The sequence below is a fragment of the Crinia signifera genome, chromosome 4, assembly GCF_055691185.1.
Source record: "Crinia signifera chromosome 4, ASM5569118v1, whole genome shotgun sequence".
Classification (NCBI taxonomy): Eukaryota; Metazoa; Chordata; class Amphibia; order Anura; family Myobatrachidae; genus Crinia; species Crinia signifera.
This window is the reverse complement of record NC_139220.1, coordinates 48,613,338-48,634,377: the sequence shown is the minus strand read 5'-3', so window position 1 is coordinate 48,634,377 and position 21,040 is coordinate 48,613,338. Positions and strand designations below refer to the sequence as shown.

Here is a 21,040-nt window from a genome sequence, read left to right as displayed (position 1 = left end):
CTGGCACTTTTCCACTGCAGCCTTAAACGGTAAATTGTGCAGAAAAATCGGCAATTTACCGTTTTAGACCTGCAGTGGGAAAGGGGCATAAGATGGAGATACACAAAAATATAAACAATTGGTATAACTTGCACTTAGACAAAGAGATTGTTCAGTCCAACTCAGAATCAGCCCAAAGTGTTATATTATTATCAACATTAATTTATATACTTTCATACCCTCCAACTGAACTGATTTAGTTGGTACAGTACCGATTTTTCAGGTTTTCTGGCCATTCCTTAGTTCCTCTGACTCCGGGCTTGCGATGCGGATAGTCTGGATCGGGCCTGGCAGGTGTAAAGCAGAAATCTAAGCCAGTGCACCCGTTCCCAGGGGTGCATTGCAGTCCGGGCAGCGTGCATCGGGTCATGATGTCACGTAGCCCACGGAGCCGCAGCTCTGTCACTCTGTGTAAGTGGCTCCTAGAGATGTTATCTTAGATGCCCCTGGCGCATGTGCTTTTTGAATTACCGGGTGCCACAAATAGAGAAAGTGAGGCAGTGCTGCAGCAAGATTTCGCTCTCTGTGGCGGACTTGGACTTGAGGTGAGAAGACTCAGGAGCGGACAGGACGTGCAGCCCGTCAGTGAGTCATGACATCAATCTAATTCTAAATTATCATCATCTCTGTGGCAGGACTAAAACTAAAACACAGTGCATGCATTGGATGTGGAGGGTGGGAGGCATCTTGGAAAAAAATGCTCAGTAGCAGTACACATCTGGAAAGGGGGTGTGACCACGCCCACTTTACCCATGGTCATGCCCCCTTCTCGCATGTGTACCGATTTCTGCCCTTCAGATGTTGGAACATATTACTCTTTACTGAGAATGTCCAGTCATTCATCTCACCTTGCCATACCATAAAATCTCAGCACTCAGAATTTAGGTTACCTTCATGTCGGTAGTGTTTTCTTGGGAACTGATGATCTGTGCTTGGTGAGCAGGGGGGTCCATACTGGACAGCTTCAAGTAACGAGACACCTCTTCTAGTAAATCTTCCAGTGATGAAGGCACAGGACAATCAGAATCCTTCAGCATCTAAAACAGGAAGAACGGTCAGTGGCATTTAACAATGCTAAGCAATATCTAAGGAGCTTACAGTTCCAAGGTGAGGAGGGTGGGTGATCTGCAAAGCTGCCCATCTCCCAGGTAGTCACTTTCATAAGACTAAACTGTTTACACATGGTTCATATTCAGTGTAATTTTCGACTCCTTTTGGACTCTGTAGTCCAAATCGAATCGAAAATTGCACAATCGTACAGTGGGGGTTATTCTGATTCACTCGGAAAGGCACAATCATTCTCAGATGGACAAAACCATATGCACTGCAGGTGGGGCTGATGTAACATGTGCAGAGAGAGTTAGATTTGGGTGTTTTATTGTTTCTGTGCAGGGTAAGTACTGGCTGCTTTATTTTTAAGGTGCCCATACACGGTACAATTACTGTATACAATATCGAATTGCATCTCATCTTATTGCATAGGTTTTGCAATGCAATGAGAGGAGATGAGATCTAGTACAAAAACTATGTGCAGCACATACTTTTTGAGCTGTGCGATGAGATGTGTGACGGGAACGCGCATCTCATCGCACCCAACAATTGTACCGTGTATGGGCACCGTTACACTGCAATATAGATATCAGTTTGAAGTACAAACCCCACCCAAATCTAACTCTCTCTGCACATGTTACATCTGCCCCACCTGCAGTGCACATGGTTTTGTCCATTAGAGAGTGATTGTGCCTTTCCGAGTGAATCAGAATAACCCCCAGTGTTAGCTGCTTTCATGCAGATTCGTTCCCGATGCGCTGCCCCGTGGTATTGGGATTGAAAGCAGCCTAGTGAACAGATCAGCGCCGCTTGCCAGCCCCCACCCGCATTTACCCTCTAGCACACCTCTCAAATGCGAGCCGAAAGGAAGTCAAGTAATTCGACGGTCGCTGAACATCAAACGATTTCTCTCCCCTTCGGAAATAAAAGTCAGTCTAAACTGACTTATTTCCGCAGCCGATCGCTGAAGACAGGGTGGGTGCTGAGGTCATGTGACATCAGACGGCAGCCCCGAGTAGGCGAGGCCATGCCTGCCATCCCAGGGGAACGCCCAGCGTTTTTCATGGGAAGGCCCCTAAAATGAAGAGCCTTCCCCTGATGCCGCCTCCTACCCTGCCCGGCAAAAGCCTTAGCGAGTGTGATACTCGCTGAAAGCGTTCGCACAGGGGGTCTGCCCATGCGCATATACGGGCTTGCGCAGACCCCCCCCCCACACCATCAAAAACAGGGTCGAATTCGGACTCGTACAAATAGGTCTGAAATCATATTTATATGAAAAAGGGACGATTGAGACCCCGAAACGTCGGACACCGCATTTAGACAAAAAATGCCACTTTGAATTTTTTACCAAGTCCTCTGAGTGCCGCAGTCTGCTTTCACGTAAGGATATCCATTCAATCCCGAGGGCACCGGGGCAGGTGACGATTGGGGAGAGTGCCAGACCGCCACCCACAACATACACACATATATATATATATATATATCATAAATACATACACACACACTTTATAATAACATCACCAGTGTATGATATAAACAACTGTGGGGCAGATTTATTAAGCTCGGTGAAGTGATAAAGTGTCTGTTTTTTATCACCGGCCAATCCTGTAATTTTTCATACAAATCCTGTAACTTTACAGTTAGGAGCGGATTGGTCGGTGATAAAAACCAGACACTTTATCACTTCACCGAGCTTAATAAATCTGCCCCACATGTATTTGTAGATAAGATTCGCTAAAGGCCGGGACCCCTATAAACTTTAATCCAACCTGTTGACGCATTTACTGTAAATCAACCTCCAAGTGTCCAAAAGTGGACTTGGGATCTTAACCTCCAATAACGGAGTAAAAGTCACCTGCTCAATCTCATATCGGGCTGCAGAGAACTGGGAATTCAGCGTTAGGCACTGCTGGAACTGATCAAGAGCTTCTTTCTTGTTCTCCATATGTATTAGGGCCAATCCCTTTCTGTAGAATCCCTGCAGAGGAAACCACAATGAGAAACACGGTACAATCATATATAAGCATGCAGTTCAGTTGTTGAGACAGTGCACGGAGATGCTAAAACCTTGGAGTATTACACTGCTTCTGTGCCAAATTCCAGCATAAGGCCTAACGGTGCCCACAGACGCATCGATCCCGGCGTGTGTTCTGTGCTTAACTAGCACACATAGCATCGCATCGTATGCCTTGTGCATGCAATGCGATGCTATGCGATAAAAAGCTAGTACAAAAAGTATGTGCAGCACATACTTTTTGTACTGTGCGATGAGGTGCCGCGGGAGCGCGCACGCCATCGCATAGCATCGCACCGCCGGGATCGGTGCGTGTGTGGGCACCATAACAATCCGGCACCTCTCCTCTCACCATTTACCAGTTAAAACAGACAGCAAGTGAAGGAATGAAAGGCTAGAGCAACTCATTATGGTTAATTAAGGTTGGTAATGAAAATTTGATTAAAGGGAAGATTAGGGATCATAAATAGGCGGTATGCTCTAAACCAGAAATGTGGTAAAAACCCTGTTATCTGGGTTTTTACCTTTTTATGTATTCTTAAACCCCCCTCCGCAGTGTCAGCGCTGCAGAGGGAATCACCAGCAAAAGCTGGCAATTCCCTGCAGAAGCCTTAGGGCTTCTTACTGCAGCGCAGTGTGAGGGATCGGTCACGGATCCCTCCCAGCATGCCCTCTGGCCGGCTCTGGTGCTCTACGCATGCGCAGATGGACTTCTGGGTCTCAGACCGGGAAGTCCTGCGTCATGGCCACATCGCAAGGGACAGCTCTTATCGCAAGAGCTGTCCCTTGCGTTAATAATCGCATATGTTAGAGCGTATGTGATTATTAACAATGCGGTACCCAGTGAAGGGGATTGTTAGAGGGCTGCGGATGTTACAACATCCCGCCCTTAATGATTCTGCACCCAGTGAGGGAGTGGCTATAAAGGAACAGAGTCTCTGGTGGGGGATAGGAAGCAGGAACGGAGTATTACTGGTAACTGGAATAGTCACCTGAGTATAGAAATGCAAAAGAGCACTAACACTGTGAACCCAGTGGCGTAACTATAGCACCGCTGCCCCCGAGGTCGCGGGGGGGCGCTATGCATGTGGGGGCACCGGGGGGCTGCGTTGCTATAGTTAGCACCCTCCCGTCCGCCCATCCACTGCCCATCCGCCGCCCGCAGCCTTACCTGTCTTCAGTTCTTCTGCTAGTGAGACGGACCACAATAAAATGTCCGCCCCATATAGCAGACAGTTCTCTGAAACTGTCTGCTGTATGGGGGCGGACATTTTGTGTTGGTCCGTCTCCATAGCAGAAGAATGAAGCCAGCAAGGGAGCCGGGACCAGCGGCAGCAAGACAGGTAAGGCTGCGGGTAGGGGATGGGGGGTGCTGCGGAGGGGGGGCGCCCCCCCCCCATTAATGGGGGGGGGGGGCGCCCAATTCATAGTTACGCCCCTGCGTGAACCATCAATGAACTGTATATTTTATGACATAGTTGAAAGCTCAATTTAACAGAAACATTCCAGGTTTGGGAAGAATAATGTATACAACTTTGGATGCATAAACGCTGATTTTGCAATGAAACTACCCAAATGCCACTGAAAAGTAGTGAGTTTATACCTATGACTTTATAGAATGTACACAATAAATGATAGGTAGAAGCTAATTACTTGATGATGAGCAACTGCTCTCCTCCTTAGAAAGACTGATACATCTCCCTTAGGGGGGTATTTATCATTCAATATTTGAGGCTAAATCCCATAAAACACTGGGTTTCAGGGGTTAGCCACAAATATTAAGTACCATGGGGGACCACAGCAGGAATCTCTGATCCCTGCTGCGATCCCCCTTGCATCGCCACCGGCCGCTTTCCCCATAGGTTTCTATGGGGGATGCGAAGCTGCCCAATGTATCAGCAGCAGCACTTCGCATCCCTGGATTACCGCCATTCTGAGATGGCGATAGCCCATTGTAGCCCAGGCTTGCCTACCCTCCCGGAATGGCCGGGAGGCTCCCAAAAATCAGGTCAGCCTACCGGCCCCCTGGAAAGGTGGACAAGTCTCCTGCTTGCCGGCCAGAGCCCCTGCACCCCCCTTCCCCGCTGATCGTTTTACCGGCGGTTACCAAAAAATCGCGGGTCCGTGGAGTGGGGGCAGGGCTAAAATGACGCGTCATTTCGCATAATTATAGCCCCGACCCCTACTCGGGGAACCCATGAATCGCTGTGTTTGGGTGGGTTGGGGGCGGGGCTTTGAGTCAGCTGCCTTGTTCCTGCCCCCTGACCAGGAGATTCAGCTGGCCTCTCCGGACTTAAATCATTAATTGCCATATTAAACTACAATTTGGCTTTATGTCGGCCTTTCACGGTCAGTTTCCCTCCACACTAATGGGTCAATATCCAAAAGGGTGTTTGACTGGCTAGTCATGTCTGTAGGCTAACTATATCAGATTTAACATATTCCTTAGTACATTACAATACTGGTCACACTCATTTTAGTGCACACAGCAAAGATGCTTGACTTCTTGCTAAGACCTACAGTAAATCTATGAATCATTTAACAGACAGGTCAACATGCCATCGGCTACAACTGGGAAGGAGCTGCCACAGGTTGAAACCAGAATCCTAAACTAAGAATCTGAAGCTTTATTCTGAGCTGCGAAAACTCGTTTCAACATAAAAGTGGTTAGCTACTTTTACACTAAAAGCAATAGAACTACAGATAAGTGACAACCAACTCCAACCAGGCTGACCCTTTTTTCTAGAATGTTGCAGGCCTACAGAGCAACCGCAATCTCTTATTGTCTGCATTTAATTCATCCTCAGACCACTTACTGCCGGCATGGCCAAACTATGGCCCTCCAGCTGTTGTAAAACTACAAGTCCCATCAAACCTTGCCACAGATTTGCTATTAAGGAATGCTAAAACTATGGTAAGGCATGCTGGGATGTGTAGTTTCACAGCTGGAGGGCCACAGTTTGGACATACCTGACTTACTGTATAGGTGTAGAGTGCTGCTGGCAGTTAGTTTAATGCATTACTGGCTACATGCAGACTGTTTTCCCCAAATTTCCAATAATAGAAATTAAAGAAAAAAGAAAGTAGAAATTTTAAACTTTTCGGTACTTGTTTCCTCGCACGGCGCCCATCGTGGGTCATCGCATACCTTAAGTTAAGGTATGCGATGGACGCGAACAACGCGATTTTTGGGCTATTTTTAGCCTTTTTCCCGACTATTAAAAAAATTGCGTCCATCGCATGCCATTATAATGGCATGCGATGCGACCGACGCGATGGACCCGATTTTACATAGGGAACAATGTTAAATGGCCCAATGGACCCGATTTTTGATTGTATACCCACCCTAATGGGTAATTTGTATGTAAAATGCCCCCCCCCCCCCATTGTTAACGCCACCCCACGATGAACGCTAACCCGAAGCGTGGCGAGCCCGCAAGGGGCGGCGGTTCGCGTCCTTCGACCTTTTCATACCCCCACTATCCACGTCGGCGTGGAGTTGATTTTATATAGTGTGGCGAGCGCAGCGAGCCCCACGAGGGGACGCGTAATACCTGTGAAGTAACGCGCTGCGCTCGCCACGCTTCGGGCTCGGTGGTTTGCTGCGCTCGCAACACTATATAAAATCAACTCCATGCTGACGTGGATAGTGGGGGTATGAAAAGGTCATAGGATGCGTACCGCCGCCGCTCGCCACGCTTCGGGTTGGCGTTCATTGTGGTGTGGCGTTAACAATGAGGGGCATTTGACCCATCAGGGTGGGGATACAATGAAAATTGGGGTCTGGGGGGCATTTAACAATGGGTCAAATGTAAAATCGGGTCTCAGGGACCATTTTACATTGATTCCAATGTAAAAATCGTGTCGATCGCATCGCATGCGATTTGGTTGCATGCGATGGACACGATTTTTTAGGACCCGATGGATACAATTTTAACTGCTGGCGCCGTGCTAGAAAACAAGTACCAACTTTTCTTGTAAAATGACATTTAAAATTTTACTTTTATTTTAATCCAGAAGAACTCTTTTTATTCCCTCTCCAAAGTAGCATAACCAGGTGGTTCTCCTGTTTGGGACCTCTGCGGTTCCTGCTGTACACATGCTTTAACCAGTTATTGATCAGTTCACAAGGGACCAACAGCCTAACTACAGCGAATGGTGTAACTAACGAGAATGCTGGGTAAAACATGCATAGAGGAAATAACAACGGCTGTGTCCATAGTGTAAATAATCTTTCAAAATAATCATGATCGCAACCACATCCTTTAAGCAGCTTGTGGTATTTTGACTGTTCTGCTATAATAATAATATGGAGACTGTGAATCACTATTACTTGATAGCTGCTGGACAGTAATTAACTGGAACTTCACTGCTATTTATGATAACAGTCATCTAATCATCCCCATTAGATAGATACAGCACTATATGCACTTTATTTTTATTTTTTAGAAATTTTAAAAGTCTTCGACATGCTTTTAGCCATTTTATGCTATTACAGGTTGAGTATCCCTTATCCAAAATGCTCGGGACCGGAAGAGTTTTGGATAATAAATTATTCCGTATTTCAGAATATTTTTATATTTCAGTAAGGTATCTTGAGAAGTCTTACATTTATGTTGTACTAGCTGACCCGCCCGGCGTTGCCCGGGAAAACCTTGGGGTTTCTTTATTTCCAAAATTGCTGAAAAATGTAATCTTACAGTATGCTGTGCCAAAGACCTAAGATTGTAATTTGTTATAGATTCCACCATAATGTTAGAATGTGTTTGCATTGATACTCAATGATGGCAATGAAATCAGGTGTGGTGTTGTTGTTTGAAACACAACGCTCCTGAGTTGATAACTTGTATGTGTTGATGAATTCCACATCCACTCCTGAGATTTAGCACCTACTGTATGACATATCCTCCAACATCTGAGGGTCAGAAATCGGTACAAAATCAGAAAGGGACGTGGCCACACCTCCATTTCTATACTTTCAATGGTACAGTTTCTAGGATGTGTAATTACAGGCGCTGAGTGCGTGGGGATCGGGGTGGGCATTACTTACCGGGCCATAATTAATAAAAAATTCACTGCTCCCTTCCACTGCCACTCCCCTCACCGAACCTGCCTGCGGCAGACTCTGAGGTCTGGGGAATCTGTAAAGCATATACACCGGGCATCTCTACCAAACAGTGGGGCAGCCCCTGAGTGTGGGAGCAGGTCCGCGGACCTGGCCACATGATGTCATGACGCGACGCACGCTACCCACACCACTGTAATGCACCACTGGGAATGGGTGGAATGGGTGCAATGGGCCAAATTCTTCCCTACACCCGCCGGGCCAATTCACTGATCCAGCCATCACAATCATCAATGGGTGCATTGATAAAGTATGAGTGTAAGAAGTTGAAGAATAAGACTGAGAAAAATAATTGCCATGTTACAAGGTGTACAATTTACTCAATAAATCGTGAAAAAAAATGTAAGTGTACATAAAAGTACAATCAAGAAATTAAAGTAGGAGTAAAAAGTTCTGATTCAAACTGTTAATTGTTTGCATGAAGTGGGTTGTGAAACAAATCTATAGGTGGGGGTATGGATATTGTGGGCATAATTGGTGTTTGTTACACCTACAGGGGGCCCTCAATTGATGGGATTTTCACTACAGTGTCACCTTAGGGGGATTCCTAATTGGTGTCCAGGTGGTCTTTTAGGGACCCTTTACAATCCTGTAGGTCTCTTCTCCTTGAGCTTACGGTCTCCCTTAATGATAGTCAATCACTGAGGGAGACCGTAGGCACCAGGAGAAGAGACCAACGGGATTGTAAAGGGGTCCCTAAAAGACCACCTGAACCCCAATTGGAAATCCCCCTACGGTGACACTGTAGTGAAAATTTCTCATCAACTGGGGACCCCCCGTAGGTGTACCAAGCACCAATTATGCCAACAATATCCATACCCCCTCCACCTATAGATTTGTTTCGCAACCCATCCAAACAATTATCAGTTTGAATCAGAATTTATTTTTTAATCCTACTTTCATTTCTTGATTGTACTTCTATGTACACATATTTTTTTCATGATTTATTGAGTAAATTGTACACTATAACATGACAAATCTTCATCTCAGTCTTATTCTTCAACTTCTTACACTCATAACATTCAAACAAATGTATGCAGCGCTCATGCCCACCGACCAAACATTATCTATGAACCAAAAGAGTCTGGGAAACCCATAAGGCAGAGCAGTGCCTGATATCCAACTGACTAACAGGGTGAGTGCAGTGTACTCACTTTGAATTGATCAATGGGTGCATTGGCTAGGTCAAAGATTTCTCAGTGCAACTGGCCGAGGAGCGCAGTGACAGGCTGGAGGACTGGAGAGACGGATATGGGGAACAAAGTAGAAACGGTACATTAGGTACAGTTTTTATTTGCCGGTACAGACTGTTAAATAAACGGTAAATAATTATTTTTTGTGTGTTTGTGTGTGTTGTAGTGTATGTAGTTGTGTGTGTTGTATTGTATGTATCTGTCCAATGCGTAAGTGTGTGAGGTGTGCTATGTATATACAGTATGTGTGTGTTGTGTCTTTGTGTATCTGTGGAATGTTTAAGTGTGTGTTTTTTGTGTGTTGTACTGTTTTTTGGGTGTGTGTGGTGAATGTGGGTGTGTTGTGCTGTTAGAGGTATGTTATGTGTGTGTTGTGTGTATCTGCCCTATGTGTAAGTGCGTAAGGTGTGCTATGTATAAATCTGTGTGTGTGTGGTGTGCTGTGTGTATCTGTGCAATGTTTAAGTGTGTGTGTTCTGTGTATTGTACTGTTTTTGGGTGTGTGTTGTAGTGAATGTGGGTGTGTGTTGTACTGTGAGTAGGGTGTTATGTGTGTGTGTTGTGTTGTGTGTATCTGCCGAATGTGTAAGTTTGTGAGGTGTGCTACGTATATATGTGTGTGTAGTGTGCTGTGCTGTGCGTATCCTGGCAATGTTTAAGTGTGTGTGTTCTGTGTGTTTGTTGTACTGTTTTTGGGTGTGTGTTGTAGTGTGTATGGATTTGTACTGTACTGCATGTGGTGTGTTGTGTGTGTGTATCTGTCCAATGTGTAAGTGTGTGAGGTGCTCTACATATAAATGTGTGTGTTGTGTGCTATGTGTGCGTATGTGGTGTACTCTGTGTGTGCGTTATGTATGGTACAATGTGTACGTGTGTGTGTTATGCGTGGTCTATGTATATCCTCAATTATTTCCTAATTGTTTAAAGCCTTCACCATAATGTTAGAATGTGTCATTCATACTCAATGACAGCAATGAAATCAGGTGTGGAGTTGTTCCTTTATCAACGGTTTCCTAGATCGTCGATCTTTTCCCCAGAACATCAATGAAGGCAAATTAAAACTTGATGTTTTTTTAAATTTCTAAGTGAAATTTCCCAAAAACGGCTTCGAGGTGCACACCACCGGGTCCAGAGGTATCTTGTTGCCAAATTTGGTGTCTCTGAGTGCCACGGTGTGTCCGCAATGCGACGGACACGCACACACACACACACACACACGCACGCACACAGACTCTTCAACTTATTATATAGATATACACACACATCAAAACACATGAAATACACACAAATGTATTTTATTCGTGCATAAAACAAGGTTTCAAAACATGAAACAAAGGGTGAATTTAATAGGACGAGAGATTCAGAAAGTGAGAGATTTTGTAAGAAATCTCTAGGTTTTTTAAAACGGCAATCCTTTACACTGCAAAATCAAAATGGTTTTGAAATGTAAAGGATTGCCGTTTTAAAAAAACTGGAGATTTCTAACCAAATCTCTCACTTTCTGAATCTCTCATCCTATTAAATTTCACCCAAAGTTTGTGTACTATCTCAGGCACTGAATGTGAATGCCAAGCAATCATATTTAGTGCCAGTTACACATCATATCCCCAGTAGTGCCAGTTACACATCATGTCCCCAGTAGTGCCAGTTACACATCATGTCCCCAGTAGTGCCAGTTACACATCATGTCCCTAGAAGTGCCAGTTACACATCATGTCCCCAGAAGTGCCAGTTACACATCATGTCCCCAGTAGTGCCAGTTACACATCATGTCCCCAGTAGTGCTTTTACAGATGTCTCCAGTAGTGCTTTTAGCAAAAAAAATATATATATATTTTTCACTATCTGGAATGTATGGTTTTCCGAATAATTTGGATAATAGATATTTGGATAAGGGATACTCATTGGTAGAGATGTGCGGGCTCGGATTCCACAGATCCGAGCCCGCACGGACGTCATCAATCCGGGCCCGGATACGAGCAGCGCTCGGCGCTTCCCGCCTGACTCGAATCCGGGCGCACGGGCAAAACGTCATCGCCCGGCGTCGGATTCTCGCGAGATCACGGAACCCTTAAATTCCGCAACCTTGCGCCGCCATCTTCACTCCAATCTCGGAGAAGGGTAGGGAAGGGTGTGCTGCTGCTGTGTGTGGTCTCTGCTGGGGCCCGTGCTGCTGTGTACTGTGTCTCTGCTCAGTGATCAAGACATCACCATTGCAAGGATGACTGGTGCTGTTTTCTGTCTCTCCTTTGTGCTGGGGCCTGCCTCTGCTGAGTCTGCTCTTGTATAGTCAGTCACAGTGTGATAGTCCACTGGTGCTGCTAGTGCCACTGCCTGCCCTGCACTGCCTAGTATCTGCTGCAGTCTGTTCTCTGCTGTTGCCACTGGCTAGTGCCTACCAGTACCTATTGCAGTATATAATTCCAGTGTGCTGTTGCCCCTGGCTACCAGTACCTATCACAGTATATAATTCCAGTTTGCTGTTGCCACTGGCTACCAGTATTATTTATCACAGTATATAAATCCAGTCTGCTGTTTCCAGTGGCTACCAGTATTTATCGCAGTATATAATTCCAGTCTGCTGTTGCCGCTGGCTACCAGTATTATTTATCAAAGTATATAAAAATCCAGTCTGCTGTTTCCACTGGCTACCAGTATTTATCGCAGTATATAATTCCAGTCTGTTGCCACTGGCTACCAGAATTTATTGCAGTATATAATTCCAATCTGCTGTTTCCACTGGCTACCAGTACTATCAGTCTAGGGGTGCCCACATGTGTGCTGTATCCATCCAGGGGTGCCCACATGTGTGCTGTATTTGTCCAGGGGTGCCCCCATGTGTCCTGTATCAGTCCTGGGGTGCCCGCATGTGTGCCGTATAATTCCAGGGGTGCCCCATATCAGACCAGGGGAGCTGCCCTTTTTTTTAATGAAAATAAAATTAAGGTGTTTTTTTTTTTTTACTGCAAGGGCTGTTAAATGCTCTGTAGTCCAGGGGTGAGCCAAGAGTGCTGTATAATTCATGGGGTGTTGCTAAGTAAGGTGTGCTGCTCTTTTTTATAATTAAAAGAATACATATTTTTATTTTTACTGCAGGAATTTGTCTGCCGTATAATTCCATGCCTGCCGCCATGTGTGCCGTAACAGTCCAGGGGTGCCGCCATCTGTGCCGTATAATTCCATGTGTGCTATATCAGGTCAGGGGTGCCACCATCTGTGCCGTATAATTCCTGGGGTAAGCCAAGACTGCCGTATAATTCATGGGGTGCTGCCAAGTGTGCTGTATTAGTCCAGGGGTGATGCTAAGTGTGCCATATCAGTCCAGGGGTGATGCTAGGTGTGCCGTATCAGACTAGGGGGGATGCTAAGTGTGCCATATCAGTCCAGGGGTGATGCTTAATGTGCCGTATCAGTCCAGGGGTGATGCTACCTGTGCCATATCAGTCCAGGGGTAATTCTAGGTGTGCAGTATCAGCCTAGAGGGTATGCTAAGTGGGCCATATCAGTCTAGTGTTTGTGCCGCACACTTGTGTGGCTTATCACAGTTATCCAGCAACCTCGGTGCAACGATGTTATTGAGGTTAATATAGCGTAGGAGCAAAAAAAAAAGAAAAAATTCTGCGATTTTAGCAGTTTTTATGCTTTTTTAACAAAAAAATCAGAACCCAAAACCCAAGAAATCCAAACACAAAACACTTAGGAGGTGTTTTGGCAAAACCCATTAGAACCCAAAACCTCAAGGTAATCAGAACCCAAAACCCGAAAAGTGGCCGGTGCACATCTCTACTCATTGGTCAGCTTCTATATTTCTCTCTTCCCATACAGGGCCGGTGTAAGGCTTCTCAGCAGCCTAGGCAAAACTTCAACCTACTGCCTCACCCCCGCCCATACTACACAACCAATACCCACCTTTCCAACCCCTTAAGGCAGTGGTAGCCAACTCCGGTCCTCGAGAGCTACCAACAGTTCACATTTTCCAGACAACCTAGCTGCTGCACAGGTGCACTTATTACTCGCTGGCACATTTTAAAAGATCCACAGGTGGAGCTAATTACTTCACTTGTGATTCTGTGAGGAGACCTGGAAAACATTAACTGTTGGTAGCTCTCAAGGACTGGAGTTGGCTGCCCCAGCCTTAAGGCATACTTGCGTAACATTCTAGAATGGCAGGGAGGCTCCCCCAAATCGGGAGGTTCTCCCAGCCCCCTGGGAAGTTTGGCAAGTCCCCTGCTTTCCCTGGAGACCCCCCCTTGTCACCAACAACAGAGTACAAGGAGGAGGGGGCAGCAAAGTAGGTAAATATGCCCCAATTGAAAGTATGGAAGCGAGATGCTTGAAGCACAGCCCACAGCACCTTTAAGTACAACAAGGATCCTCATAGACATCATTGATTTTTTGATAGACAGACTTGGTGGTGCCCCCCAGATCCCAGCACCCTAGGAGACTGCCTAAAGCTGCCTAATGGTAGAGCCGGCCCTGCCCCCATACTGTTGCAAGTTTGAAGGGGTGAAAATGATGGAGTGATGATGAATACAAAAGTAGCACATGTGAAGGTTATTTTAAGGACTGCATAATTCAAGGACTAGGTCCCAATAGTTCTTCCTTATAAATACTTAACTTTATACTAGTTTTATGGAGAGCACCATTAGTAAAAATTCTGACTATTTGAATAATTGTTCTATCAGGAAGTTTGTCAATTTCCACTATTGTTTCCCTGGCTCTCGGTGAAACAATACGTGTATTGTTCAAAAAATACTCACTACTCCAAATAATTATTTACTACTGTACCTACATTATTTTCATACAAAACAGATTTTACACTTCCTGCATCTTACTTTGGATGTGACAGATGGACAACTTTGTAAAGATCATTCCCTAATGACTATGAACTATGGCCCTTATTCTGATTCACTCTCAGAGGAAAATTCCTTCTCAAATGGACCAAACCATATGAACTGCAGGGGGCGGGGGGGGGGGGGGGGGCAGATGTAACATGTGCAGAGAGAGTTAGATTTGAGTGAGTTATTTTGTTTCTGTGCAGGGAACATACTGACTGCTTTATTTTTACACTGCAATCTAGATCTCACGTTGCAGTAAAACCCCACCCAAATCTAACTCTCTCTACACATGTTACATCTGCCCCACCTGCAGTGCACATGGATTTGTCCATTGAGAAGGAATTTTCCTCTGCGAGTGAATCAGAATAAAGGACCCATAGGTGGCAAAACGGAACCATTCCCAATTTACCATAATCACCACTTCTCTCCAAAGAGCTCGGTTCTCAAAGACCATCTCTTTATCAGAGCCTATCAGCTCTTCTCCTAATGGGCCTAGAAGCTCTATTCAAAACCAAATGGGTGCAGGGTATGTGATGTACATATGATTGGTTGCTATGGGCTACATCCTATCATCAATAGAACTCCCATCTTAAGGCCCACTTCCCTTGTGTACCCTACTACAGGTTGAATCCCCAATATCCAAAATGATTGAGACCAGAATAATTTCACTGCCCAATATCCATGGGAATGCCCATCATTTCCATGGGCGTGTCCCCTCGCCACCACCCATGCCCCTCGCCCACACTGGTGGTGCGAACGGGATGGGGAACTAACGAAGGGAGCATGCGCATTAGCAAAACATCGTTCCCCTGTGCGAAAGTCAGCCAGGGAGAGATGTGAGGGGAGGGAGTAGCAGGGACTCCCTGTAGCTGGACGCAATGCTGAAGATTATATAATAGATTTGTCACATGTAGCTCCATCTGTACTCAACAGTTTAGAATAAACATTCAGGATACAAGTAAATACACACACACACACACGAGGAAAACATGTTTATACTTGCTGAACGTGGCTGACACTGTGCACTAAGCCCTACTACATAGGCATGAATCACATGCTGGCCTGCGAGGAAGTATTAGGATATGATCAGTTACTATTAGCAGATCATATGGTCACACTAGGAAGCAGATGCATCAAGCCTTGGAGAGAGAGAAAGTACTAACCAATCAGCATCTGCTATGTTACAGGCTGTGGACGGGATGCAGCGATCTGTATTTTGCGGTCAAAATGTTTTCTTAAGTTTGCCCACTTACAGCGTATGCCCCATGCTCTGGAATGTGAGACTGAAACCCATGGGCTTCTATTCGCATTAACCTTTGGGAGGAATCTAATTCCTCCCAGCACCCCCTAAAGTGTGTGCATCATACTACAGTTGGGCAGATGGAACTCCGGGTCCTAAACTCAGAAGTCCCGTTAGGTGGGTGGGAGGGAGCAGCGATGTCCTCAGTTTGTGAAAATGGTGGCGTGCTGCCGCCGTTTAGGGATAAAGAACAGATCAGAGATCTCTGTCGTTGGATGTAGATTTCCTGGCCTCTGAGACAAGCGGCTTGCACGGCACAATGGATGTCAATGGCAAGTCCAGTGATCCAATGTGGCATCCTAGGATGTGGGTCAGATCAATATACAGAGCTACCACTGCTGCTTCCAAATTAGGTCCAATACAGTCCCACTAGGTGCACTTACCTCTGGATCTTGTGGCTGCAGATTACAGATCACCTCCGCTTCCCGCAGAGATTCAGGATATTGCTTTAATAACAAATACACCTGTGAGCGAAGTGCCCTCAAGGGAACATCGTCAGGAGCTGCAAAAATAAAATATATTTCTGTAATGTACTTCATGGTAAAATTCTCATAAAACCTGCTACAGCAACGTTATACACAGGGAATGCTAAAGGGGCGCATTAATCATTTGATATTTGCAGCTAATTCGATAGAAAAGAAAGATTTTTTTTTTTTTTTTTGCATGTATGACAGAGGAACCACAACAGTAATCTCTGATACCCGCTGCAATCCCTAATGTACTTTTAACAGCTACATCCCCCATAGGTTTCCATAGGGCAGGGATGGGGAAAATTCTGCCCTCCAGTTGTTGAACTGCACATCCCAGCATGCCCTGCTACAGTTTTGCTATTTGGCTATACTAAAACTGTTGCGAGGCATGCTGGGATGTGTAATTCAACAACAGATGGAGGGCCAAAGGTTCCCCATCCCTGCTATAGGGGATGAGATGCTGCCTAAGTACCAATATCCTTAAGTGAGATGGCGGTAGCCCATTGTAGCCTATGGGCTTCTTACCGTAGTGCGATAAGCTCTGACCACCTGGCAGAACAGATCGCAGGAACGGGCTCCTGTCAGAGCTCCTGTCCCTGCCTCTGATCATTAATACATCCCACTGTTAGGATCAGATATTGCAATGTGATCCTGGGCGGTAAGATGCCGCACAGATTGCATTATATATGCAATCCATATTAAATGGACCCCAAAATGTAAAATAAACAACCAGCACATATACACACTCATGTAATCTTAATGGCCAGAAGTGCGACCAACAATGCCCACCCGTGCCTAGTCGCAGAGTGGCAACATCTGTATACACACACACTGCGCCAATGATGTATGAGGACACATCTGTAAATTGCATTTGACCTGTATGTCCACTAATTAAGAGTGTGGGAACTTAATCTACCTACTGTACTCATCAGCTTGCGCTACAGCCCATTCAGTTGAATGGAACAGACTGTATTTAAAAGTACAAGATATTGACAAAGTGTATATACATAGACATGGTGGTGGTGGGGTGGGGGTTTGGAAATTTAAAGGGGACTTAGGCCCTCATTCTTGTTGATTCGGTACCCAGTGTGTTTGCATGGGTGAAGGATGGTTAAGCTGTGCGCTTGCTCATATTCTTATATGCACAGGCTTCTGTGGCACTTTGTGGGCACCTGCCCGCGGGGGGGCAGGTGGCTGACGTCACATGCCATCAGCTGCCTACCTAGTTCTCAGCCGGCAGCTCATCACTTCCCGGCAGAACCAGCCTGACAGCTTGTGATGTCAGGCTCGTTCTGCCAAGATACCCTGCTCAATGCTGTCGGGGAAGACAGCAATGAATAGGGCCCGGCGAGCAGCTCGCCGGTGATTGAATATCCCCCTTAGACTCAGATTTGCGAGCATAGGGAAAATCATTTGATGGTCGCTGAACATCCATTCGCAAACCGGCAGGAATATTCACTGGATATTTACCACTGCTTAGCAAGCCAACCAGAATGGCCCCCTTAGAGTCCATCCTAAGGTGTAGTGCAGTGCGAGCGGAAGAGGGCGTATCCTTAAGATGACGGTGAGGCAGACTGGGGTAGTGACGCTGATACAGATGCTGAGTTGACACTGACACAAAGAAACCCGCTGACTTACACTAGACGCTGACACGAACACAGCTGCTGATACACACGGATGCTACTGTACGGTGGGACAGTGGAAGGGGGGCAGTTTGATGAGGGGGGGGGGGCAGAACCGATAGCCGCCAGGTGGAGGGAGAACAGGAGACACTAGTGGGTACAGCCACCAAGTGATAGGAGAGTGGGACATACTAGAGGGCACAGCCTTTGAGAGAAGTTCTGCTGGTCAGGGGAAGGGATAAGAAAATCAGTGCTTTAAGTGGTGGAATGACATATTGGCCTATACTGGCACACTTCAAGCACTGCATAGATAAGGGTATATACAGTACAAAGACATTGGAGGCAATGCTATGCCCCCAAACTTTCCTGATTTTTGTGGGAGAGTCCCATATTTCAGGACTGGGTAGCACCCGGGGCCAGCAGTGTCCCGTGGTGTGTGTGGGGGGGGTCATTTGGGAGTCAAGGGGACAGGGGGCATGGCCAGCAGCTCACAAAGAGCTGGCCATGCCCCCACCAGTGACTAAAACTGGGGTGTGGCCTCATGATACCAGTATAGCTGCTAAGCCACAGCCCCTTTCCCTGAGGCCACGCCCCCATTCCAGCATGGGGGTCCTGCCGGAATGGGGACCCCCAAGGGAGGTATGGGCAAAGCAGGGAGGTATGGGCAAAGCAGGAAAACTTGACAGAACATAGATGCACTTTATAGTGCTTGTTTCCATCAACAGTATGCTCTGTAGTACATTTACTATGCCTGGGACTAAAGTTCTGTTTGAGCTGCAGTCTATTTGATGTCAGTTCAGCAGAAGCAACTTTAGCAGAGGCAGAAGAAAAATCAGAGACACACTTCAAAGATTTTAATGTATGAATTCAGTGCTAGCAGTAGATTAATCTATTCAATCTATTAATCAATCTACACTTTCGATTATAGTTCCTTAGAAGTTTGGAACAAGTCAGTTTACTTTTGTCATGGGTGTAGCAGCATCCTACCATCCAATCACTCATCAAACAGCATCAAGCTCACGGCACACGCACAAGGAAAACCTTTGCAGTTTTTATTTTTTAGGTGTGGTATAGAAGATCGAATCTGATTGGTTGCGATGGGCAACACCCCATCTTCAATAGAACTCCCATCTTGGTAAATTTGCCCCACAGTATTTAGGTTGACAGGTACAAAAGGGTGACAGATGAAGGTTCACAGTGGGTAAGACAAGTTTAAAGAAGCAGACATGACAATAGTCGACACAAGTTTTTTTCAGGCCCAAAAATTAGACGTCGATCATTGTCATGTTAAATTTTTGTACCCATCAACCTAATACACATCATACGCTGGCAACCTATTGACTATCCATATACGGTCTATCTATCACCCGGAGACCATTTTAGAACAGTGTACATCAGTGATGGCTGATCTCTAATGTTAAGGTCAACTGGTCATAAGGGCCAAGAAGAAAAACAAATTTGAAAGAGCCGAGGTCAGGACATAAAGTAAGGTGAGGCCATAGGCGAAGGGCCACATGCAGCCCTAGGTCTTCTTGCTGGAATGGGTAAAATGTGTAACTACGGTATTTAACATTCTATAGAGTCCATGAGTTTACCAGAGTTCGTTTGTGTCAGTGAGAAGGCTCCGCACTTCAGGCTATTTTCTTAGACTAATGACTAAAACCAAACATGAATAATCTGTAGGTGAGAGATGAAGCTTTTTGACAGGGTAATACAACACCCAAAGATGAGGGAACCTGTGTTTTAGTGAGAGAGCATGACTCATAAAAGGGTAAGTGTACATCAAAACACACCTGCTTCTCTAGTAGAGGCCATTACTACAGTTGTATTGCATATGAAGTCTGCAGCGTGGACATGAATTGCATAGGGCTAACCAGTGACGGATTGGTGCATGAAGGGCACACCGAGGAAATTCTAGGTTAGAGGTGTGGCCAGTCTCCATAGGGGGTGTGCTAATGTGCTAATACACTACATTGGGTTGCCTAATCAAGAGAGTGCTGATAAGATGATGTATTGGTCTTTCTTTTGTAGCAGGTAAACATGTTACCAGGTAATCAGCATAAGCAAGGAATTGCAGCATACAGGTGTCACGGCATAGTACAAACGCTTCAAGAAAGTTCAAATCGCTCCGTGCATCGTTAACGATGCGCGTACCTGTGAATCCTTAACGATTGTCTATGATCTTTCCTGCATGCAGGAAGATCATAGACAAGTCTTTTGTCAAGTGTATCAAATTGTTCCGTGTGTATGCACGATGAACGATTTGATACATTTGTTAACGATGTCAGAACACTTCCGACATCGTTCCATGTGTACCCACCTTAACGGTTTCAAAGCTCAATGTTAACTTTGACTTCTGCATGAGAGGAGCTGTGTGATGATGCTTCTGCTTCCCCTACAGGCAGCCAGCAGCCAGCTTCTTCTCGGCAGCCATGTAAGGAGGAAGAAACCCTGCCTAAGCTCTCCGATGGATCCGCTGCCCTCCTAAAGTCCCGTAAAATGTCCACCGCCCCCTTTTGTTTCACTGCCCCCCTGGAAATCAAGAACGCCCACCAGGGGGCACTACCGCCCAGGTTGGGAACCACTGTGCTAGAGCATTCAGTATTGCTCTGGTAATTAAGGAATTTGATTTGATTATGAGGGGCTAATAAGGTCCCAGTATACTGTAAATACCGTAGGCCCTAACATTGGTAAAAAGGCAGCGAAAACAACCTGTCATAACACTCTTACCAGGCAGTGAAAGCATTTGGTTATGTAGTCTATTAAATTTGTTACATAACATTAACTCAGCATGTAATCTGCAATAAACAAGTTTTCAGACTAAAGATCACACGGATCTCGTACTGGCTTGTGTAGGCGTCTGGGAGTTTCATAACTTCATATGCTAATTTCTGAACAGGTGCACCTCGAGCTATCCAGAACATAACCTTTACTGAGCCAGACAATTATTCTAGCATTAAAATTGCACAAACATCTAAAGGCCCATACACACTGGGTGATTTTGAGCTGAAAGTAACTCACTTTTACAGTTTGGGCTGCTTTCAGCTCAAAAGCTGTCCAGTGCGTATGGCTTGGCGATGAAAAAACGATTGGACGGCCCAGCGATTTTCGGCATCATTGCTGTGCATATTCGCTGGGCAAAAACACCCAGTGTGTATGCACATTTAGAAAACTTTCAATACCGTGTTCTACATTTATTTTGGGGAAAGGAGCTACCACCAGCACCCTGATTAAGCATCCCGAAAACATATTCTAATGTTTAAACTTTGCATAATTAGTCAGGAAACCTTGTAAATAAATTCACATAAGCATTCCTTTCGCAAGGTGACTGACAGGAAGTAGGCGTTTGTGGGTGGAAACCGGTCGTTTAGTTGGAGTGCAAAAAAAAA

General features: G+C 45.6%; 1 protein-coding gene across 1 annotated transcript in view; it reads right to left on the bottom strand.

Moving 5' to 3' along the window:
* The window catches only part of LOC146074039 (LON peptidase N-terminal domain and RING finger protein 1-like), a 78,931-nt gene that overhangs the window by 52,050 nt on the left and 5,841 nt on the right, over positions 1-21,040 (bottom strand). Inside the window, exons 2-4 of the mRNA XM_083181735.1 lie at positions 15,943-16,061; positions 2,945-3,067; positions 930-1,076 (exon numbers count right to left, since the gene is read on the bottom strand). Of these exons, the coding sequence (XP_083037861.1) occupies positions 930-1,076; positions 2,945-3,067; positions 15,943-16,061 (389 nt within the window). The remainder of the gene's footprint in view (positions 1-929; positions 1,077-2,944; positions 3,068-15,942; positions 16,062-21,040) is intronic.